Source organism: Lycium ferocissimum, chromosome 6 (assembly GCF_029784015.1).
Source record: "Lycium ferocissimum isolate CSIRO_LF1 chromosome 6, AGI_CSIRO_Lferr_CH_V1, whole genome shotgun sequence".
NCBI lineage: Eukaryota > Viridiplantae > Streptophyta > Magnoliopsida > Solanales > Solanaceae > Lycium > Lycium ferocissimum.
Genome location: NC_081347.1, coordinates 5,907,685 through 5,932,507, shown reverse-complemented (window position 1 = coordinate 5,932,507; position 24,823 = coordinate 5,907,685). Strand labels below are relative to the sequence as shown.

Here is a 24,823-nt window from a genome sequence, read left to right as displayed (position 1 = left end):
CTAAGGTTTGTATGACGTTAATTCGCTTGTGCTCCTATTGTTGAGGATGAGTTGTGGTTTAACGTGCATGGGGCTTTTCTTGGTTATATAGTACTTGTGATAAACGTGACAATAATTCATTATGTTAAAGTGATAAAGATGTATAAAAGCACGTGTCTTAATGAGGAGAGTTAGGACCTAGTTAGGAGAAAATATTGGAACTAAAATTCTCCTAAAAAGTTGTGGAATCATGTTTTGGAAAAGTTATTAAAAAGTTGTACACACTTATAAGGTAATTTTTCTTCAGTAACAAAAAGATACCACTAGTATAATTTAGGCATAATATATAAACAGACCCTCAAACTTGACATCAGCTAGCAAGTATGCCCTCTAACTTTCACTACTAGAAACTAAGGTTTTTCTCACCAATATTCAATAGAAAATTTGTGCTACAAAACATGATTTTCCTACCTCATGCCCATCAAACTTCCACCAACCTTTATTTGTAAAATTAAAGCGTGGTTAAAACTATTCATTGAAACGCATTTTCTTATTTTTCTATTTAAAAACACTATTTATTTAATTTTTCCCACCGACATTCAATGGGAAATATAATAGTCACTGATTATTTTTAGTGAGAAATTCAATGGGGAAATAGAGATTTTCAAGTAGTTTTTGGTGTGCACAAGTAGATACCTCAACTTGTATGAAGTTAAACATGTAAACATAAATGCTGATGTGGTAAAAAAGCGACGTGACCCATAAATTTTGGAGGTGTTTAGATAATCATTTTGTAAGTTGGAGTGTTCAACTAACAAAGTGGAGACAAGTTAAGGTGTCTACTTGTACACACCCAAAGTTGGAGAGCGTACTTGCCAGTGGAGGCCAAGTTTAAGGGCATGTTTATGTCTTGTGCCTATAATTTATATATTTGTGACCCCTCATCTCCATTTGAGAAAGATATCTCAGGGTCGAAAATAAGTGAAGTCTTTCCGGGGCTTGCAATACGCAAGTTCATGCCAAGAGCTTTATCGTGTCGTCCATTCTTCGAAAGTTTTGAGCCTTGTTGGAGTCGACTAAAGTGTAAGGTTAAGTGAAGAAAACAGAGAGATGAAGTCCGTCTCAGCGTCTCAACCTAGTCTATATCACAGCCAACGCAACATCGTACTAATATTTAACTTATTATAACAAGTTATTTGCTTTACTTTTCACATTATCGGATCATGTGTATTATAGATGATATAAAAATACTACACACCACACGGCCAAAATGGGCATAACAGACGTAGTTTCTTATTACGTGTCACGCAACTACGTTAGTTGTATATATGAGCCTTCTTTTTATTTTATAACTTAGTGGATCTAAAAGTGTAAGAATTTGGTCTACTAAATTGTCAGAAAAAAGATGTCTCGTACAATTAGTATCAGTTTTATCAATTGTGTGAGGCACATAATAAATTTTTTCCAAACATATGTCGAGGAGAAAAATATTGTTTTTTATCGTTATGGTCGAGGAGAAATTTTTGTTTTTTGTTCTTCTTCCACATTTGGCAAGTGTTCTGGCAGAAATTAATTTCTATTTTTGAATTTTTGATCTGTTCCATGGAGGTTTTTTCATTATTCGTTATTCATGTTACTATTGATCAGTAGTATATTTACCCCTACTACTTGATTTGGAGGAAATAATACTTCAAAATTCAGTGTCAAAATCCACTTCTTTCTGAATGTAGACATGCTCCTACTGCATGAAATTCTTCTTTGCTGTGAACTTCATTACACTTTTCTCATTTCTCCCAAAGGCTCAACAGTAAAAATTGTGGAAAATACACAAAATTAATAAGAGAATCTATTGGATGCAATCACAAACAACCTCCTACCCATCCTAGACTACGGACGGACATAAGATTTTTTATGAACACTGAGACTCTTGTGATCCGTGAATACCTTATAATGCTCTCAACATATAAGTAATGTCGCCATATTTCAAGGCAAATATTACCACGGCTAACTTTAGATCATGTGTGGGGTTAACCTTCCCATGATTTTTTAACTGCCTCGAAGCATAGGCAATGACTTCTCCATTCTGCCTTGGGATAAAGTGTCATGATATTAAGCTAAAAGAATCAGCTATTTTATAGAAATCTGCTTTCACCTTTGGCCAGATTGATTCTGGAGCCTGAGAATTCAAAGTGAATAACTTTCCTCCCCTTGCACAACAAACAGCAACATTGTGTCTCTGAAATGTTGGGCTCTCAACTTGAAATTCTAATGTGTAATACTTTTGATTTGAATGTTCTCTTAAATTTGCTTGAATCAGTGTCCCATTCAAATCAGGGCGTTTGCCTGATCCTGTAATAGTCCGCACTATGGCTTCACCTACTTCCGTTGGTCCTCCAAATGTCTCTATCCTGCCAAAAATTAATACAAAATTTTCAAGATCAAATAACAAGGTGTCATTTGAAAGCTTAACAATTACAAACCTTGAACGATGATAAATTAGATAACAAAAAAAGATTGTACTAAAGATGCATAATATCTTAATATTGTTTAGTCAATTAATCTACATATGAGAAAGCTAATATTGAAAAAGAAAACATAAAAACTATTGAGAGAATAATGTCCTCCTAAACAAGACTTTTTAGTGACTACATTGTGAATGTTATTGCGTTGTTGTATGAAGGAAGATACTCAATTTATAGAAGCACAAATTTTTTTCCCCAAGCTAAGATTAGGGAGCTTACATGAAATCAATAGGAACTTGTGCGACGATGACGCTAACATTGAGTTCCCCATTTGACCCCGGTGGACCAAATGCAACAACCGGCTCATTTACATTTTTCCGCCTACGATCACCATTGCTCAGTGGTGGTAGATCCAGTGATCGTTCTATTTTTCCCGCTGCTCGATACAATACAGTCTGATCTCCCACCCAAGTTGATGGATATACAAACTCTGTACAAAAACAAAAAACCGTCGCTTTTTCTTCATTGGCATGTTCAAAAGAAATTAACAACATTCGGTATGTATTTGATTGTTAACATTCTTTTTTTGATCCTTAATGTCATTATTATACCGCAACCAGCTTTCGCTCTATAATCTACAAGATCTAAAGGATACTTTATATGGTTCCAGTCTTAAAATGGTTACAGTCTCATCCTCTTAAGAGTTATTATTTAAGGTTGTAAGTATTTCCTGAACATCAATAAGCCTACTATTACGCATATTTGGAGGGAGACAAACAAATGTGCCAACTTTTTAGCAAGTGAAGAACACAAGCATGAAGAAGATATGATAATCTGAGAAGCCCCGCTCAAAGAACTAGAGTTCTTTCTCCTTGCCAATGGCAGAGCCAGGATTAATAGTAAGGGGTATCAAAAAATATATATATATGTTAAGCTAAACCTTTAACTTGTATCAAGGGGTATCAACACTTGTATACATACCTATAAAATTAAAATTTCATCTATCTATACAATGTAATTTTTTGGTGAAGGGGTGTCGCTTGACACCCCTTGGGCAAGGGTAGCTCCGGCCCTATTCGTTGCTGACTCAAACCATGTTGCTTGTGAAATATTTTAAGTAATTTATTTAAGTCTTTTTCACTGTACCAAAAAAAGAAAGCCTTAAAATAGGTGCGTCAAAAGTTGTAATTCTTTCTAATTCACTACAAGAAATAAGGTTTTCAAGTCACGACAATGTGATAGTTTTAGTTGCAACCCAATGCACATACCACGAAAAGTCCAATTTTTCTTGTAGTATAAAACTTCGTACTCAATTAAATACCAATCATATAAAACGGTACCTATAATGGGATAGACTTACTGACCAAATCCTTCATTTGTATCAAGGCATCGGGTGTAACCTCCGATAGGATAAATTACATCAAGCCTAAGACTCCGAGCACCATCAGGCGATAAGCCTAGTAGGAAACTAGTGCTTCCAGCAAAATCTGCACCCAAGGCTACTAGAGAGGCTGTGCCAATCCCCGTAAGTAGCCGCCTCCTGAAAACTGATTCGAGTGCAGCAAATTGGATTCTGTCTTTCTGGTTTTCTGAGGGCGACTGAGTCATGTATATTCGGCTACAGGACGTAGTTGTTCGTGTACAAAGATAATGATGCATTGCCATTGTGTAACTATAGACAGGCAGTAGGACTCTAGTGAGTAAGTTTTAAGTTTCTGTTACATGTTTATAAGAGGTGATAAAGGAAGAAAGAAGATGTAGTAAGGCTTGGGTTGTTGAAGTAGCCTATCCAAATCTGGTGGTCCTTATTCTTTCTTGCATCTCTTCCACTTTATTTAAGATCAACGTGTGTTTAGCCAAACTTCTAGAATCTAATTATTTTATAAAGCGCTTTTTGTCAGAATTTTTTTTTTTTCAAAAAAATTAACTTTGGAAAAAAGCAACTATTGTTTGGCTAATTAATTTAAAAAATAATTTTATAATATTAGAACAACAATTTGTGCTTAATCAGGATTCCAAATTTTTTTGATAAATAGTTTCTGCCTCTATTCAAAAACACATATTTTTTGCTAGAAGCTTGACCAAATACATTACCTCCTTAAATAAGCAATTTTTTTAATAAAAAAATACGCACTTTTAACATCACAAACCCACTTATATCGTCCCAGAAGCCTTGGTCAAACAGGGTAACATCACAAACCCCAGATGATTGATAACTTATATCGTCAAACTTGCATATGACGGACAAAATCGTATCAACTGGGAACAGACAAATAATTCATAAAAACCGAAATATAATGCTTTTTACGCAGATGAAAATCTTTTTTCCAAGAATTTAACTAGCACTTTTTGCAAGAGAAAAATCTCAGCTCTTGCTTCAATAAACAACTGATTCAACTGTGTTTTCTCACAAGCACTTTAAAATAAAAATGAGTAGATTCGTTTAACAAGATGTGAAGGGAGCTGCCCAAAAACCAATCTGTTTCTGTGAGGCTCAAGAGATCAATTTTTGTGTTCATAATTTTTGTGTTCATTTTATACGAGAGAATTCTGATTTAAACAAAGACATTTAATTTGATACTAAGTGATACTCAATTTCCCAAATTTGCAAAAAGAAAATATCTTTCGTTAAAACAAAAGACTTCTCCATCCTAGGCTTTGTTCAGTCCATCACTTTAGCGGAAATGCGAGAACACGTATACAACGACAAAACAAGATAAAACAAAAGACAAAAACAGGCAACACAAATAGTTAAGACACCCTTTCAAAACCAAGAACCTCCTTGACACACTGCCAAATACAGAAGAATTGCCAAAATGCTCTACACAATTAAAAGTGCGATCAATGGTACTCAAGTTTTAAAGGTCAAAAAGGGATCAAGGCAGCAGTATACGTTCGCAAGAATGAAACTCAAAGGAATTGACGGGGGCCCGCACAAGCGGTGGAGCATGTGTGTTCTACTACCTATTTAATACTGTTTTCAAAGGTTATTATGCCATTTAACAGAGGCATCACCAATCAAACCTTTTATGTCGGCCTGGGCACTGTTTATGTACAATTACGAAGAGCTTACGCATAAAGCACAAGGATATCTTAAGCTGGGAAGTTCACACTATTAGGTTTTGGGCTTCTTTTGAGAGCTCCCCTCTCCTGGCTCATGCTTGCGTTTTATGCCCAAAAAGTGCTCAACCTGAAAGATGAAGCGATAAAAATTATAAACGGAGAACTAGATGATCAAACAAAGCATAAATGGCCAATGACCTGATGACCATGTGCAAGCACTGAAAAAAAAAATCAGATATAGGACCATTAAAGCTCCAGCAAAGCAATTGACATACAGATATAGGAACAAATATCAGACAATCACCTGATGCACTGCAAGGTCAAGGCAAAAACTTGAAGCATCTGACTTAATCAGGGGTTCAAGAAAGATTTTTAAAAAGGATGCTTTTTCATTCTTTTATTTGGAAATAACAGTTCAGTCCTAGGAGCATGTTTGAGAAAAAGTCTATGGATAAACATACCACTATCTATATTTGCACGTTGAGCATTGATTTAAGTGTCATAATAAACAGAAAACCAATATCCACAATAGAACACAAGCAAATGAGCATGTGCCCACACACACGGCCATGGGCAGAGAGACTTTTAGTCTACTTAAGCCTGAAGGAAATTCATAACCTCAATAACTAATGAGCAATATACAACAAGGCAATTTAGACACAAAAGTAAAACTAAATTCATCTGCCACTAACCAAATACTATAATTTAGGACTGTTCATAAGTAACAGTAAGACCTTACTTATTGAGGGCCAGGGTGAAGCAGGAGAGCGGAAGTAAAGGCGACACATTCAAGGACCAACGACACAAAATCGTTAGGCTACATGATGTTACATCCAAGTCATGGAATTTTAGACAAGTACAATTCTCTCCAATGCTGTGAATGTGAGTCATACAACGCAGACATCAATACCACATCAATATGCTAAATCATGCTTCAAGCTTAATAAAAAGTAAAAGCACAATGGTTTGCATCATGCATAGTAGGCAGATTAGAACCCACTATTCAAGCAGGATGACAAGCATAAAGCAGAGCATGAGAAGCAATCCACACTGCAAAAATATGTGTCAGGTGGACAGGCTAGTGTGCGCAAGTAAATTAGCATGTAGCCAGCTATGCAAGTATCATCAGCAAAAAACACCTGACCTTCTTATCACCGAGCATGGGGGTCAAACCTCCAGGCAAATCCTTCTCAACAGTAGCAAAACCACTTCTAGGATCACTAGTTTGCCTGAAAATGACAAAATACTTTGCGATTACAAACCAAAAAGAATGTCGGGAGATATATAAAAACTTTGTTGCAATAATTCACAAAGTTAATGTGATGGACTAATATTTAGATAAAACAAATGTGCACACCCATGAGATAAAACAAAAATCACCGTTAACAAAGACTAATATTCTCGAAACATTGAATATTTGTTCTGACTTGACGGCAAAGAATAAAGGAATGCACTGAAGAAATGAACCTCAAAGGTCAAATAAAAATTGATGGAAACTTCAACAGGGAAGAATTAAAAGAACCCTGCCCTAGGCAACTGACAAGTCAACCGCATAGTTGATACTCCACAGGAAAAGACCTACTTTTTTCAATATAAAGCACTTTAAATCAAGCAAGAAAAACAAACCCTGGTTTAACATTTCCGCTGAGAACAAGATATGGAGTTTTAAATTGAACTTGAGCTTCTTTCATCCTCTCCACAGACTGTGATGGAGTATCTGAATTGTTCATCTGTTTTATCTTCAGCTCCTCCTGGTATTGTCGCATACGCTTTTCTTGCTTCATCTTCCCAGGTCCCTTCCCATGAAATTTATGTGAAAGCAACCGAAAGGCCTCCTTTGGAGTCAGCTGAAGAAAAGAAAAACCACATATCAATTGAATCTGAGGCTACACTAGCCAAAGCTCAAAGAACCAGAAGGAAATTCATCAAATAGGTCATTCACAGCCCGCCACCCACAACCCCCCCTTTTATTTGGTCAGTGTTCGGTCAGTTTATTGAAATTAATAGATTTCTCTCTCAATCACCATATTTCCAATCTCAATAGGGCTAAATCAAATGACATATGGTGCACAAGTTTCATGCGATAATGGACACCGTAGTCGTAAAGGAGCAAGCTCACCATCCTAATCTGCTGCTACTTAGAAATCCCCTCCATTCCATTATCTGTCTGCACGCGGATACTATAGAATTGGAGTTTTATAGTATTCAGAGAGAGAGCTACCTCAATTTATGAAAAAGTTCACTTCTAAAAGAATTCTGGGCATCACTTATCAAATGAATAAAAAAGGGCAGTAAGCTCCCGCTATGCGCGAGGTCCGGGGAAGGGCCGGACCACAAGGGTCTATTGTACGCAGCCTTACCTTGCATTTCTGCAAGAGGCTGTTTCCACGGCTCGAACCCGTGACCTCCTGGTCACATGGCAGCAACTTTACCAGTTACGCCAAGGATTAAAAAAATAAATCTCATAATGTTATTGATAATAAGCTACTCAAACTATTGAATATTGTAGAGCAAAAATTTAATCAAGTAGTAGTACTTACGATTCGCCCATATTCATCAGTCCTTTCAATATGTATTTCCTTTTTCCCGTCCTCACTACGGATGCCTACGAGCTTGCTCTTCTTCTTGTCCATGTTTCGACCACCCCAGTCAATATCTTCCTTAAGCGTACCTCGATCTTGCAAAAGTTTGAGAACCCCTGATAAACCCTTTCCAACTGGGACTTCACGTATCGTCTCATCTGGAGCTACTTCCATTTCCTCCTCCTTTACAGAGGGTTCCTCTTCCTTGGTTTCCTTCACCTCGGTCCAACCACCATCCTCATTCTTCATTTCTTCATCAGAGGGTTTTGGCATCACGTCTTCCTCCATGAAAACATCATCACTACCAGGTTTTTGTTCTTCTGCAAAATCAAAGCAGGTAATATCAGATATATCACCCTTGAAAGCCTTGGCCAAGTTCCAGTAAAGACCAAAGTGTAAGTTGCAGGTAATGATAAAACACACAGCAAAAATGCAACATTAACAGGTGAAACATGATTGCTTAAAAGTGTTATGTCATTCCAATTCTACCAGATGTCCCTGGAGGGACTAAAAATATATGTAGGATAAGATATGTGTAACTCTCTTGTCTCAGAATCAATTCCAATGACAAACAAGTTTTTGGCTATTGAAAAGCTTTTCTTATATTACTTTCTGTTGAAGAACTTATATAAAGTCTTCTGTTGAAGAACTTCTAACAAGGATAACTCAGAATGTTCGTCATCAGAAAAACATGCCCATACGCATGGACATGTAAGGAAAAAAAGAAAAAAGAAATTCCCATAAAAACAACACAGTTTCTATTCACAAAATCGTCAATAAACAGACAGAAGATTACTATACCATAACCTCCAAATTTTACTTTCTTTTCTTAATCATCTAAAACAGGAGTAGGGGTGAAAGGAAGAGTGAATCAATTGTAAACCATTTCAAAATTCTGTTTCAACATATCTGGAGAGTCAACTGTAATAATTTTCAGAATTTTGTGTCAATATATCTGGAGACTCAATTGCAATGCGTTACGGAATTTTGTTTCGATAATACCCCATATACCATTACTCCCCACCAACTAGAGGAAGAAAGAGGGCATGTTAGATCGAATGAGTGATTAAATTCTGTGATTTCCCGTCCTCACTATCCAGTGTTTACTTCCCAGTTAACGAAATACTCATAACTAGTAAAACTTAAATTGTGCAAGCATACAACCTATTCCAAAACATAGACTATCCACCACATGCAATTGGATAAACCTTACCCAATTACCTTGAGAAATAGCACATAATAAAATGGCTATTAGCACAATAAGTCAAGCAAAATTAAAAATTCTTACCTTCATCAAGCTGAAGACCCCAGACAAACTCTTCCATCTCTGTGAAGACAACCTTGTTCTCGTGCGACTCTCCAGATACAGAACTTGGATTATCCATGGTTGAGTCATTTGCACTGGAAGCGGCAAGTGAAGCAATTGACTCTGGAAAGGTTTTGGCAAGGCCCTCTTGCTTTCTCAAAGCAAGCTTTCTGGCTCTTTCTAAGGATTTTCTAAGCTCTTCATCATCATCATCAAATACTGCATCATCTTCCTCTCTCTGGTTCTTAGTAGATTTCTCGGGTCGAAGTGCTTTGGATGCCTCTTCAGCCTTGGCATAAGCAGCCTGGTAAGCGTTGCTCCTTGTCTCTGCCTCTGCCCTCTCCTTTTCCTCCTTGAGGACTTGCCTGGTCTTATCATTGCGAGAACCAAGATCACCAACACCCAAACCAGCGGATTTGGCCTCAGCTTCAAGGGCATCTAGATCCATCTTCTCTTTCTTCCTCAGTGATTTCTTCTTCTTGGGCTTCTTAAATTGAACCATTTCCTCTTGAGTATAGTAGTCGGACAATAATTTCCCAGAAGAATTGAGATCTTCCGCCAGATTTTTTGAGGAAGGACCCTGAAGCCTTTTCCGGAGCTGGCAATCAAAAAAGGTAACTATGTATTAACAACCATAACCTAACACACACTCTGGAACCCATTCATGATTAAATAGATAAAATGTCTTACCTCCTCCAGTTTCTTCTCTGCATCAACACTGAAACCTCCAGTTGCATCAAGAGTAACGCCCTAAAAGAAAATCTAGGGTAAGAAAGACAGATTCGATGAACAATTCCACGCTTCTCAAATTGAAAACAAAGTGCCTTTAAAAGAAATTTCCGGTAAAACAATATTTTCTAAGAAGTAATGAGAAAAGGGAAACAAACAATTCAACCTCCTCTTCAGCCGGGTCATCATATTTTGGTAATATTTTCCTTTCAGAACCAGGCTCATCATTGAACCTACATCCAATCAGAACGAGATAAATTGGTCATTCAAAACTTTACAATGAAATGAAGTTTACAGCTATATTAAATCTTACTTGTCATCGTAGATCCCTGTTTTCTTTTTTGCAGCCTTGTAAGCGTCATTCCTCCGCTTCTGCTCTCCAATTTCCACATTTTCAAGCATATCAACCTCTGGGGTATACAATTCAAGTCACTACAAAATCCGAATCCACAAATACTGAAGGCTGAAAGAAGAAACAAAACAAGAAAGAGAAAACACGAAAACTATCACTTAGTTGGTTACCTTGATTAATATCATCACCAGCAAGTATGCTCTGATCTTTGAGTGTCAAGACAACTGCCCCACCTTCAACTACTTTGTCAAGCCCATGGAGTACTTTCATCCCACCTAGCTCTTCTGTTGAGAGAAATTAAAGACACATTTCAGAGCATTCTTCAAATATTTCAATTCAGATAATATAATATAGCCATTTAACTTCTGTTCCCAAACCGCACAAAAGACATGTCATATTTCATGAACGAAATGATCTTGGCTACTTCCGTTTCCCCAATGATGACTTTAAAACTTTGGATTTCACATGCAACACCAGTTTGATTAGAGGTGACTCCACCAACAATTGTTGTATCATAGGTAGGACGACTAGAACTAGAAGTGAAATCAAAGAGACTAAGAATGAAGAGCTCATAGAAAGGGAGCTTTGCACCCAAGAAGAAGGGTAAATCCTTCAGACAAGACAAATGCACCAAGTATATTACTCATTTCTGTTCCAAAGACTAAACAATATATTACGACTTTGATTGGCTGTGCATGGTCTCCTAGAACAATTGATTAGAAAGATTAACCAACAAATATATTCAGAAAGAATAGGCATACTTGCAGCTAGCCGGGCATTCTCCTCCTCATCGCTTTCTTCTCCATTCATTTTGTCCTGCAAAAATGTATTATAATATGAAGACCTGAGGTCAAATCAATCCAATTCCTACAGATAAAGAATCACAGGCACATCAGCCAACAACCTACCTGCTCTTCAAAAATCTTTGAAAGCTGCAAGGCTCTCTCCTTCTCAGCATTCCTTTTCTCCTCAATCTTACGGCTCTTGTTAACCCACGACAACACCTCAGAAGCACCTTCTGATTTTTTCTTCAACCTTTCTTCCTTCATCCTGCAGTCATAAGCATTCCTTCAGACTATAGCTATCAAGTACAACAAACATAACTTATCAAACCACATAAAGATTCCAATGTATCAAAACATCCGTCAAGAATTCTGTGCAGCTACCAACCAATTGTGCGTGTACATCCGACCTGGTTAAATTAATAAACCAGTAGCATATAGAAGCTAGTACACATCATAGCTACAAACCACGTGCTAGCTATGGACAGATGAAAAAACAAACCTCTGAACAACATAAATACAAATGGATAACCACTAACAGATTGGTAACAATTACTGATTAAATTAGTAAACTGGCACCGCCACTGTCACCTTCTCTGGGTCTCGTCTTACATTGTTAATATTAGTAACATAATCACCATCAGAAGGGTGGATATCACCATTCTCTGTGAAGTCTTTTTATGAGAATCTTTTGGTTACGGAGGAGGTTGATTTCCCATGTAATGCAATATCGGTTCCAAGCGTGCCGAGAAATGTGTGTTTTTTCACTTGGCTAGCCTCTAGAGGGGTGATTTTGACAGCGGCAAATCTTAGAAGGCGGAAGGTTGTCTGCGTCAGTTGGTGTTACATGTGCAAGGAGACGGGCGAGGACGTGAGTCACCTTCTTCTACATTGCGGGCTTACCATGAGATTATGGTGGATATGTTTAGGTGGTTTCACACACTTTGGGTAATGCCAAGAACTGTGAAAGATTTGATGTTTAGTTGGAAGAGCCAGAGGAGGAGAAGACGAAGGGCTTGGAACGTGGTACCGCTTGCGTTAATGTGTGTAGTATGGAATGAGAGAAATAGGAGAGCTTTTGAAGGAGTAGAATCGAGTTTTCTCAGTTGAGGAGTAGTCTCCGCTCTCTTATTTACTTTTGGTGTAAACAGAAAGTTCCTAGTTGTATAGAGGATTGGGTGGAGTTTGTAGAGAATCATAGTATCCTTTTTATACGGCCGTTGTGGCAATGTGTATGAATGAAAATACTTTTACTTGATAAAAAAGAAAAATCATCGTTATCACTATTTGAATGTGTGACCATCTCATATAAAAGCTTACACTGTAGGGAGAACACTTTTATTTATTTAATTTTGTCTTCTACACACCTCCTCAATTTTATTTAACTTAATTATGAGTAATGGTTGATTACTGGAAATAAGGTATTTTTCTGCAATTCAGACTCATAGATCCAGAAGAGTACCTCAATGCATGAAATATTCCTATTTGACAACTATGCTGCCGATACAGAATCAGATACCCTCCAAATGTACGGTAGACTCCTTTACTAAAAGGGTAAGATCAAACCAAACAGTAAGATTTCTATCAACAAACCAAATTATGATGATAGAACCCTCTGACCAAATATAACCTACCTAACAAGAGTAGACTAAGACAAAACAAAGCTGTGTGATTCTTACATTCAAAATATCTGAAAACTGTATATTAATGTTCATTTCTTAGACTTCTTGAGCACCACGCTTTTTCTTAATTTCCTAACTAAGCAGCTTCTTGAATTACAATAGTTATCTCAACATAGGGAGGCTGCTGCAGCCTATAATTTCAGAGGCTTTCTTCACCAGTCACTGTTTCTAACAGGGGTGGATGCAGCATGATGAAATGAACCCAGAACTTTTCGACACGGCGTACAAATTTATGTGCAAAATTTACTAAAATTACAATAAATAATAGGTCCAAACCCATAACTTTTAGAATATAATGGGTTTAATGCTAAGAACCTTAAAGATCGAACCCATCAAGTTTAAATCCTGGATCTGCCTCTGAAATTTAATGAAATTATCAGAAAAGGGGGCGATTCTTGGCAAGTCAACAAAATGAGAAAACATTGAGAAATGTCACAGTTAACAGCATGAGCATCCATGAAAAGTTTAAAGAAGAATCAAGTTATATTCCATTACTTCTTGAGCTTCATGCTTCTCTTACCTCATGCTTGATAAACTAGGGAAAAGAAGGAAAGAGCAGGGAAAACGGAAAAATTTTGACCCTCCATTTCCTGACATAGCTCTGTTAGAATGGTGTGACCGGGGTGGATACTTCATGTTAATACCACAAAATACACCAAGAATCAGCCAAAAAGGATTTACATGTATTCGTATGGGCTAGTGTCTGATATGAACCATGGCTAAATCAAAGCAACATAGAATTTTTTCCCTTGCTTAGTTTGAACCCCCCCACACACACACAAAAAAAAAAAAAAAAAAAAAAAGAGTTTCTTCCAGAGCTCGCCATTTCTCCTACTTCTCTCCCATTTACCTCCTTTCACTTTATCTTCCCTTCCCCTTCCTTTTCGAAGGTGTCAAGCATTGTAATAATTTTAGTCAGAAGTATAGGTAACTCAATAGAAGGATGCAGCAGCAGTCAAAAGTTTGAGATTTAAACTATCTTATCACTTGATTCACTTCCATCATTTCTAATAGAAAGCTTCTAACCAGGAAAAAAAAAAAAAGGAAAGGATAAACTGACATAGGAAAATAAATTGCCAATTCATTGATATAAAATCTTAAGTTGAAAATACACAAGACATACCATTAACAGCAAGGACACACCTAGAAAACCTAAGAAGCATCAACGCACTTTAACACAGAGTCAATAAATAAAGGATTACTTACTTCAGAATGCGTTCCTCCAGCTCTGAACGTGATCCAGCTGTTTCAACTGCATTGTTTTGTGCCCTATCCTCATCCTCATGAGAAACAGTTTCTTGCTTGGCAGCATCCTGATAATCAGAATCTTCATCTTCTACTCTTTGCACATCATCCTTCAGCCTGTCCTTACTCCTATCATGACCCTCGTCTCGCTGCCTACGGCTGCCCCTATCTTTGTCTCTTGACCTCTCCTTATCCTCATCCACTTCCTTCCCTTTCTCTTTAGTTCTCTCTCTCCCCTTTTCCTTCTCAACTGCATCTCTACCTCTTTCCCTGTCATACTCCCTTTCTTTTTCCTTTTCCTTATGTCTATGCTTCTCCCTTTCCTTGTCCTTGCTCCTCTCCTTTTCTTTTTCTTTATCCTTCTCCTTGTCCCTGCCTTTGTCCTTCCCTCTTTCCTTCTCTCGCACCCGCTCAGTATCCCTCTCCAAATCCCTCTCTCTCTCGCGGTCTCGCTCCTTTTCTTTTCCACGATCTCTACGATCTTTATCTCTTTCCCGTTCTTTATCTTTGTACTTGTCCCTATCACTATCTTTCTCCCTAATCTTCTCCCTTGTCTTATCCCTTTCACGCTCATCTCTATCCTCCTTCCTCCTATCTCGAGTTGATAACCTATCTTTCTCCAACTCTTTACTCTCCCGATCTCTTTTATACTCTTTCTCTTCTCTTCGGCCACTACTTTTTCTATCCTTACTTCGATGCTTACTTGAATCTTTAGATTTATCATACCCGCTTTCTTCCAAATCATAGTGCCCATCTTCCCACCTCTCCTTAACAGGGGAGTCATCATGATCCCTCCTTTCAGCACTTCTTTCACGTCCATCTATCTCCATCATTCCCATCAGGAGAAAATGACACGCACGTACACCAAGTCTTATATATGCCTGAGATGAAGTTAAGTAAACACCACATATAAGTATTACCCACATCAGGCGAAAAATTAGGAGAAAACATCAACATTTAGCATATAGTTTAAAAGAAGAAAAGGCAACGAGAGTTGATAGTTTAAAAGGAAACATATACTCCCTCCGTTTCAATTTGTTTGTCTTACTTTGCTTTTTTAGTCCGTTTCAAAAAGAATGTCTCTTAGCTTTTTTGGCAACTCTTTAATTCAAACCTTTCACATGGCATGTTTAAGACCACAAGATTAAAGGATTTTTTTGTACATTATACATATCTTTAATTTAGGGCCACAAGATCCGAAAGCCTTCTTTATATTCTTAACCAGACAAACAAATTGGAAGGGAAGGAGTAGTTTAAAAGAAAACAAGGAACAAGGCAAGTTGACAGCAAGTGAAAGGAACTTGGAATGGTGTATTCATCCCATCAAAAAATAGGTATACTATAGCACCCAAGGGTGTGGACTAATGGTCAATGAAGTGGGATAAGAACCATGAGGTCTCGGGCAGAGTTACCCGATACCTTTTGCTAGTGGGAGGTCATAGGTATCCCATGGAAAGTCAAGGTGCGCGTAAGCAAGCGCTGGCCCGGACACCACGATTATCAAAAAAGCCAAAAAAAAAAAAAAATCTATGTACACCCTTTCTAATACACCATAAGTCCCAATTTATGTAATACACTTTCCTTTTTAGTCTGTCCCAAAAAGAATGATACATTCCTATATTTCAAAATAATTTAACTCAAAACTTCCCCTTTTACCCTTAATGAAATGATTTCCAGCCACACAAATATCTATTACTTGTTTGATACCATAAGTTTCAAAAGTCTTTTTTTTCCTTAAATTTCAGAGGAATTAAAGCAAATACGAATGCAAATAACTAGAAAAATGAACAAATAAATATCTCAAACTCGAATTTGAAGCTTATTATACAGACCAACTCACAATTAGTACTATACATAAAAACAATTATTAGAAAATTAGGGTAATTCTTACTGTTAGGTTAATTTCATTCAGGTAAGGAATAAAAAAGGAAATAGGATAAACAATAAAGGTAACTTACAGTTCAATTTCGAGAGAGAAGAAACCCTAACGGAGTTTGATCGGATTAGCAACGGAGAGCGTAAAAGTTTAGTTGAATGGGAAAATTGTGGAGATATTTCAAAGTTTGAGGACCAAACCTTAATTTGGGCTGGAATTTGGGCTTTGTTACAATTCACAATGGGTTAAGTTCATATTGGGCTTTGCAATGGGTGGTTTTGGAGTTTTGGGCTAAAATCATGTGTTACCTTAGTCAACAAAAAACATGCTTGTACTATTTAAAAAGTGGTAAAAATCATCCTTCTGTCAAGAAACTCACGGCACAAAACCAAAACGTGCCAAGCATGTGACTTTCAACCTAAATTTTTTTTAAGTATTTTTCAGGGAATCAGAGATTTCAAAAACTTAATTTTCCTTTTATTAAAACAGCCTAGAACTTACTATTACCAACTTAGAAAGCTATGAATTTTGAGGAAATTTGTAGTCTACCTTGTTATTGCTCCTCACAAGATATGATAAAAGTTCACAAGCTTTTGATTTTCTTTCTTGTTACTATAGTGCTTTAATTGGTTAATGTCCTTAACTTATGTTCTTGTCATTTTCATCATTCTACAAAAGTTATTGCTTGCTAAGAACTATTAGAAATTACCAAGAATTGATAATTCGGGATTAAGATGTCCTTTACCTGTTTGATGAAATGTCAGAAAGATTTGGCAATTTTGTTTCTTTCTCATTCTGGTTTGGACCAGTGTTGTACTCAGTTTGTAATACATAAAGAAATATCGTGACATTAAATAGATTAAAATAAAATCAAAGTAGGCTAATCTTGATTTCTTCCAAAGATGAGTATCCTAGATTTGAGAGATACCAGTCTTCATTAAGATTCTCAACTGCATTGATATTCATGATAAGTTCACTCACTTGATGAATTTGTTAAGTTTTCAATCACTTCCCACATTTTATTCTAATTCTAGAATGTGTTTCATCCTTTATTCTGCTCGTTTCAGCAGTCTATGGTATAGAACTGCATTAGTTTATATAATTATTCCCCTTCACAGTTCTTTTCTGGTCGAAAGTAAAAGTTTTTGTTCAACCAGCTGAAAATATTATACCCCTGCTCATTTGACCTTTGAGACGGGACTACAAAATTACACTATATGTAACTTCTTTATCTACTCATTACCTATTCTAGCATGAGTAATTGTTGTTTTTATTGATGAAGTTGATAGTATGTTGGGACGAAGGGAAAATCCAGGAGAACATGAGGCGATGAGGAGAATGAAAAATGAATTCATGGTATATTAGGATGGGTTACGCACAATGGATACTGAACGAGCTCTGGTACTTGCACGACAAACGGGCCATTCCCGGCCTTGACGGCCACGGCGGTATAATGCGGCGCACGCGGGTTGATGGTCAATTTGTCGGATGCTCTCGAGGAGCAAAATTTCTAAAAGAGATACTCGCAAAAGAAGGCTTGACTCGGGATGTTGATGCGGGATTCGGTTGCAAGTATGATAGATGGATATTTCAGAAGTGACCTTAAGAATCTCTGTGTAGCAGCTACATACCGGCCCATTAGAGAGATCCTAGAAAAGGAAAAAAGGAACATGTTGCCCTTCACATTTATGTATAGTGCAGTTATAGGGATAAAATGCAAATGTTGCGGTTATGTATTTAGAAGATACTTTTTTTTTTTTATTGCTGCAATAGGAAAAAAATGCAAATATTTTCGTTGGAGCAATGAAGAGCCTAATTAAGATACCTTCGTATGATTCAAGAACTCTTGGAAAGTATCTTTTCTCTAGTCGCTTCTCATTATTGTGATGATCTTTAAATTGTGCCTCGCAATCAACCATTCTTTCCTTTTCTAGGACCTCGCGAGGCACAATTTAAAGGAAAAAGTCATTGATCGCGAGGCACAATTTAAAGATCATTACAATAATGAGAAGCAACTGGAGAAAAGATAATTTCCAAGAGTTCTTAAATCATATGAAGGGATCTTAATTAGGCTCCTCATTGCTCCAACGAAAATATTTGCATTTTTTTCCCGTTGCAGCAATAACAGAAAAAAAAAATATCTTCTAAATACATAACCGCATCATTTGCATTTTATCCCTATAACCGTAAATGTGAAGGGCAACATGTTCCTTTTTTCCCTTTCTAGGATCTCTCTAACGGGCCCGTATGCAGCTGCTACACAGAGATTCTTAAGGTCACTTCTGAAATATCCATCTGTCATACTTGCAACTAAATCCAGATCAACATCTTGAGCCAAGTCTTCTTTTGCGAGTATCTCTTTTAGAAATTTTGCTCTGTTTAGAGCATCTGGTAAATTGACCATCAACCTGCGTGGCAGTTGCAGTATAACAGTCTCGTCAAGGTCGAATAGCCTGTTTGTTGCTGCAAGTACCAGAGCTTGTTCAGTATCCATTGTGCGCAACCCATCCTAATTCATCATGAATTCATTTTTCATTCTGCTCATCGCCTCATGTTCACCTGAATTTTCTCTTCGTCCCAACATACTATCAACTTCATCAACAAAAACAACAATTACCCATGCTAGCAATAGGTAATGAGACAGTGTTAAGCTTACATATAGTGTAATTTTGTAGTCCCGTGCCTCAAAGGCCAAATGAGCAAGGTGTAATATTTTTCACTGGTTGAACAAAAACTTTTACTTTTGACCAAAAAAAAACTGTGAAGGGGAATAATTATATAAACTAAAATGCCTCTGATACCATAGACTACCGAAACGGAAAGGCGTAATTAAGTTGACGAAACACGATTCTAGAATTAGAATAAAATGTGGGAAGTGATTGAAAACTTAACAAATTCACCAAGTGAGTGAACTCATCACGAATATCAATGCAGTTGAGAATCTCAATGAAGAACGGTACCTCTCTACTCTAGGATACTCAACTTTGGAAGAAATCGAGATTAACCTACTTTGATTTTATTTCAATCTATTTAATGTCAAGATATTTCTTTATGTATTGCAAACTGAGTACAACACTAGTCCAAACCAGAATGAGAAAGAAACAAAATTGCCAAATCTTTCTAACATTTCATCAAACAGGTAAGGGACATCTTAATTCTAAATTAGCAAATCTTGGTAATTTCTAATAGTTCTTAGCAAGCAATAATTTTTGTAGAATTGATGAAGATGACGAGAACATAAGTTAAGGACGTTAATCAATTAAAGCACTATAGGAACAAGAAAGAAAATAAAAGCTTGTGAACTTTTACCATATCTTGTGAGGAGCAATGACAAGGTAGACTACAAATTTCCTCAAAATTCATAGCTTTCTGAGTTGGTAATAGTGAAGAAGAGCTGGAGCAATGATTTCTGTTCCCAGAAGTTCTAGGCTGTTTTAATAGAAGGAAAATTAAGTTTTTGAAGTCTCGCTTCAACTGATAGTGGAAGACGATCGGGCGGAGAAAACTTGGAAAATGTAGGTCATCTTTTAAAGACTTGTTAAGCGAGACAAAAATTCAAGACCAGACCACGCGTCATTTCATGAATCACAAATCACTAGGTTTCCTTCTAAAAACCGAATAGAATACAAATATTTCTTGGATTTGGGAAAACTAAGCACACCATTTTTAGGGCGCACACGTTTTTTTTGTTTTTTGAATAAGGTAACATTAAGGGGGTTATCGAATTTGGGACCGATATTCTAATTGCAGTCGAAGTTAAAATTGTTTTCCAAATATAATCGCTTTGGAATCACTTTAGATATAGGGGATTGAAGTTGCAAAAATTCATGTCTAAAGTGTTGCAAACTTCTGGCATTATTTGTCTAAAGTGAAAGAAGATTAACTTCTAAAGAAATTAGAGCATGATCTAATTGAAAATGAAGCGTATTGTTGATTATGTCATAAAGAACCTTATATACATGCCCCAATCATTCCTCAAGATGTGCATCAAAAAGATCTTTCATAGTGTGTCCAATTTTGAAATTGATTTCATGCATTAGACTAATAACGGAAATAAATAAATGCAATAGCTAAATGATGATGGAAAATATCAATCACCATAAACTTTGCATTTGTGGATGGAATTTCCCGAGAAGAGTTAGAACGGCAGATCCCACCCTTCTGGCAGTACGAAATAAATGATTACTTTAATCGAGGTTTTAAGCATAAAGACTTCATACTAGAGAATCGACCACATTAAAATTACCTTTTGGGGAGGAGGTATGTTTGATATTCAAAAACTGTTCAACAATAGCTAGAAGAGTAGGGAATATTGAGGTGAAACAAGAAATTTTTAGGCAGAGGCGGATTTAAGCACAGTCCAAGTAAATGTCACGTAATATAAGGAGTAGTTATGAATCCTTTAGACCATCCCCATGGGGGTGGTGAAGGAAGAGCCCCAAATGGTAGAAAAAAAAAACAATCCCTTGGGGTTATCCTATACTTGAAAGAAGAACTAGAAAAAAAAAATCAATGTAATGAAAATTTGATTCTTCGTTATCGTGATAAATAGGAGAGAAACCCGTATAATTTACTCCAAGTTTAAGCACTTAAAGGATGTGATAATGGCTTTTGTATGGTTCTTCTATTTCACCTATTATTCACCCAGACATATCTAAACAACAAATTCAGTATTTATACCAAATTATATTATCTTATCATAATTAAGTAATAAACTGAGTTGAAAATACATATTAATTAATCATAATTAAGCGATAAAATGTACTTTCTTCGTTCCAAAAAGATTGCCTTAGTTTGGAGTATAATGACAACTAATGTTTGGTATGAAATTGAACATATAATTTTTTTTATATATATTTAGAAATTACATAAAAAATACTATAAGTAGCAATATTTACAATTCAAAATATTTGAAAAAATTATGATAAAAAAAATATTCTGTGACTGGTCAAATAGCAACTAAGATAATCTTTTTCACGACATGAAATTGGAAGGCTTTTTTTTTTTTTTTTTGGGGGGCTACCCATCTTATCTCTCTCCACATATTGCTTTTACTAACTTATATAAATGTGGATAAGCAAGCAGCTGGTCAACATGCCTTTAGGATTTAGTGAGGCAAATTTATCACAAGGTAAATTTTAGTTACTATGAAATAACATGATTGGCTGAAGATATCCATTCTACTGTAGCTGATGTTATTTTATCCATGTGGCTTGGATAAAATAATCCTTCGATTAGATCATCATTCATCACCATTCAAAAGCATAGACTCTCTCCACATATTGCTTTTCACTAAGCAGGTTATTTATTACACCTTTTCTTATCACAAAGCTATCAAATGGAGCGGCTGAAGCTGCTTAAGTATTTTTTACCTTTTATGTTCCTTGTTTCTTCTTTTTTTATTACTGCAAAAGTTTAAGACTAACATTTTACATTTAAAATTAACTGAACATAGCAACGTACACATGTGGATAATAACAGTAATGCAAAAGCCTTCTTCAGTTTATCCCATTCGCAGGCATAAACCTATACTTCAATCTATTATATAAACATCACCATTTGAAGAAAAATTAATTACCAACTGTAGAACTCCATCGGGATTTTAAAAATAATATATCTAATAATCTTGAAATGTTTGAGACGAGTATTTGTTTTTAAAGAATACCAAATTAATTTTAAGTATTCATATATGTAGGAAAACCTATAACTTGTAAACTTTCCTAAAATATTTAAAAATCACAGATTCAAAACATATACATCTATATAGTACTTATTAAATAAAGGTTATTTAATACTATCAAGCCGAAATTCAAAAAAAAGGTTAATCACCAATTTTAATATTTTTACTTATACCTAGTATTAACTTATAAACACCGAATGTGAACAAGATGTTCTTAACTGAACTAACATCCCATCACTTTCATCAGCAATTATCATTCTACAAAGTCACCTCCATTTTATATTTGTGCACATATTTTGACCAACTAGCCTTATCCATCAAGTTTGATTTGTTCCAGCTTTTTATTAACCGCCAGCTAGACCACATCATGAGCGTCGAATTGGACCAGTGGCCAATTTGCACGATTGTCCTTCATACGGACTAGTTCTTAATTTTTGTCCCCAATTCGCTAGTATTTAATTTTTGCCCTTCGCTTAAAAAGGTGATCGAAAATATCCTGAAGTTCTAAGTTCAAAATCCAGTAGAATAAAAAATAATAATAATTTCGCAAGGAACCTATGCCTATTTTGGCCAAGTTACATAACACCTATGCCGGAGACGGCAGAATTTGCCTTAAGGCATAACTAAAAATCCGTCGGCTCCGACAGACTTTGATTTATAAGATAGACTCTTTGCAAAAGCCTTGTCTTGCAAATTTTTTTTTTTTTTTTGACTGAGCGGAGATTTGAACCCAAAACCTCGAAGTATTTTCGTACCACCTTTTTAAGCAACAACATACCCAGTTGAATCCCACAATGTGGGGTTTGGGGAGGGTAAAGTGTACGCAGACCTTACCTCCACCTGGAAGGTAGGGAGGTTGTCTCCGAAACTCAAAAGAAAATAAGGGAAAAGAGTCAGATACGGACAAGTAAATCAAAGCAATGCGAAAAATGAGAAATAACAAGAGCAAGGAAGTCATGATAAAACAACATGGATAAACAAGACCCAACACATAGAAGCAGGGTAATAATACTCCTAAAACGGGAAAGAAATCCTCTGGGCTCCCCACTAGGCTTCTACCCTAATACTCAACCTCCACCCTCTCCTATCACCGGTCATGTCCTCGGTAAGCCGAAGTAGCGTCATATCCTGCCGAATCACCTCTTCCCAGGCCATCTTTGGCCTACCTCTCCTTCTCTTTAGGCCCACCACTGTCATCCTCTCACACCTCCTCACTGGCGCATCAACGCATCGCCGCTGTATATGGCCGAACCATCTCAACCTCCCTTCCCCCATCTTATCCACCACCGGGGCCACACACACCTTGTCCCGAATCACTTCATTCCGAATCCTATCTCTCCTGGTATGCCCGCACATCCATCTCAACATCCGCATCTCTGCTACCTTCATCTTCTGTACATGAGCTTTCTTAACTGGCCAGCATTCCGTCCCATACAACATAATCGGTCTAATCATGCTTTGTAGAACTTTCCCTTTAGTATAGGCGGCACCTTTTTATCGCACAACACCCCCGATGTGAGCTTCTATTTCATCCATCCCGCTCCAATACGATATGTGACATCATCGTCAATCTCGCCATTTCCTTGGATGATCGACCCCAGGTAATTGAAACTTTCTTTCTTCGGGATGACCTGAGTGTCTAGCTGCACGTCCTCGTTCTCGACCTGACTCCCAGCACTAAACTTGCACTCTAAGTACGGGTGTTCAAATGAGACCGAAAAATCGATCAAAACCGGTAAACCGATTCAAACCGACTTAATGAACCGAAAACCAACTCGGTTTGATTTGATTTGGTTTTAAATTTTAAAAAACCGATTAACATTTGGTTTGGTTTGGTGTTACACCTAAAAAAACCGAATCAAACCAAAAACCATATATATATATATATATATATATATATATATATATATATATATATATATATATTAAAAAAATTATGTATCTTCTTTATAATTTTGGTTCATTTCAAGTCCAATACTAATTCAAATAATTAGAAAGAAAAGTGTAGCCCATTTTCTTGGGTGGTGTTCTTACACTATTTCCACCACATTCTTAGGGGAATGAAGCTAAGAGTTTTTTTTTTTCCCTTTTTGTTTTTACAAAGAGATGATGAGACAAATTTGTGTAGTATTTGCTTACATTTTCGGTTATGTCTCTGCTGCTACGAGAGGGAATAAAAACAAAATCTTTGTGCGTAACTTGAAGTCCTTAAACAAACGAAGAAGTCCTTAAACAAAAATGATAGGGAATGAATGTTTTAGCACCGACGTGAATGTGATACCTTTCACCATAATTGTTGTATCTTATTTTCATTTTTTTAACCTTACTTGTATCAATTTCTTTGCATTATAAAATACTTCCTTAAAAACCGCAAAATCCGGACCAACCCGATAAAACCGACAAAACCGAAACCGATTGAATTTATACTATAATGGTTTGGTTTGAATATCAAAAAAACCCGATTTAATTGGCTTGGTTTGGTTTTAATCAAAACTGAGTCGAACCGGACCATGAACACCCCTAACTCTAAGTACTCTGTCTTAGTCCTGCTCAACTTGAAACCCTTCGACTTCAGGGTCTGTCGCCAAACCTCCAGTCTCAAGTTAACACCGCTCCGCGACTCGTCAATAAGTACAATGTCATCTGCAAACAACATGCACCACGGCACTTCTCCTTGAATGTGGCTTGTCAGTGCGTCCATTGCCAAAACAAACAACAACGAGCTAAGAGCAGACCCCTGGTGCAAGCCCATCGTGACTGGGAAGTGTTCAGAGTCACCTCCAACCGTCCTCACCCGAGTCTTGGCTCCATCATACATGTCCTTAATCACTCTAATATATGCTACAGGAAAGCAAAAATTAAAGACCAACAGTTTGAGGGCCAAAAATTAAAGACCACCCCAAAAGAATAACAATCCGAGCAAACAAATGGCTAAGGGGAGTCTTGTGTAATCAATTTGACACAACAGAGATCGGTATATTCTTCTTTTCTGCCCATTCTGTTGGACGCATTCTTTTTAGAAAATATCCTATTTGGACACTACTATTTTAACTATACCTAATTATTTAAAAAAATTTCATGTTTA

The 24,823-nt window shown here is 36.6% G+C and overlaps 2 protein-coding genes across 3 annotated transcripts in view; both read right to left on the bottom strand.

Moving 5' to 3' along the window:
• Nucleotides 1-1,723: 1,723 nt before the first annotated feature.
• LOC132059084 (psbP domain-containing protein 7, chloroplastic) lies at nt 1,724-4,177 on the bottom strand. Its single transcript, XM_059451570.1, has 3 exons — nt 3,806-4,177; nt 2,721-2,931; nt 1,724-2,387 (listed from the first exon to the last, which is right to left on the bottom strand). The coding sequence occupies exons 1-3, from the start codon at nt 4,104-4,106 to the stop codon at nt 2,081-2,083; spliced, it is 819 nt and encodes a 272-aa protein (XP_059307553.1). The 5' UTR covers nt 4,107-4,177; the 3' UTR covers nt 1,724-2,080.
• Nucleotides 4,178-5,399: 1,222 nt separating this feature from the next.
• The window catches only part of LOC132059083 (SART-1 family protein DOT2), a 93,262-nt gene continuing 73,838 nt past the window's right edge, over nt 5,400-24,823 (bottom strand). Inside the window, exons 2-14 of one of the 2 annotated variants that reach the window (XM_059451569.1) lie at nt 16,125-16,178; nt 14,144-15,052; nt 11,382-11,523; nt 11,235-11,289; nt 10,644-10,757; nt 10,435-10,531; nt 10,288-10,354; nt 10,083-10,142; nt 9,375-9,990; nt 8,045-8,406; nt 7,131-7,351; nt 6,649-6,733; nt 5,400-5,631 (exon numbers count right to left, since the gene is read on the bottom strand). In XM_059451569.1, the coding sequence (XP_059307552.1) occupies nt 5,557-5,631; nt 6,649-6,733; nt 7,131-7,351; nt 8,045-8,406; nt 9,375-9,990; nt 10,083-10,142; nt 10,288-10,354; nt 10,435-10,531; nt 10,644-10,757; nt 11,235-11,289; nt 11,382-11,523; nt 14,144-15,021 (2,772 nt within the window). In that variant the 5' untranslated portion in view covers nt 15,022-15,052; nt 16,125-16,178 and the 3' untranslated portion in view covers nt 5,400-5,556. Of the gene's footprint in view, nt 5,632-6,648; nt 6,734-7,130; nt 7,352-8,044; nt 8,407-9,374; nt 9,991-10,082; nt 10,143-10,287; nt 10,355-10,434; nt 10,532-10,643; nt 10,758-11,234; nt 11,290-11,381; nt 11,524-14,143; nt 15,064-16,124; nt 16,185-24,823 lie in introns of those variants that run through there. The other variant, XM_059451568.1, reaches the window with a different exon arrangement.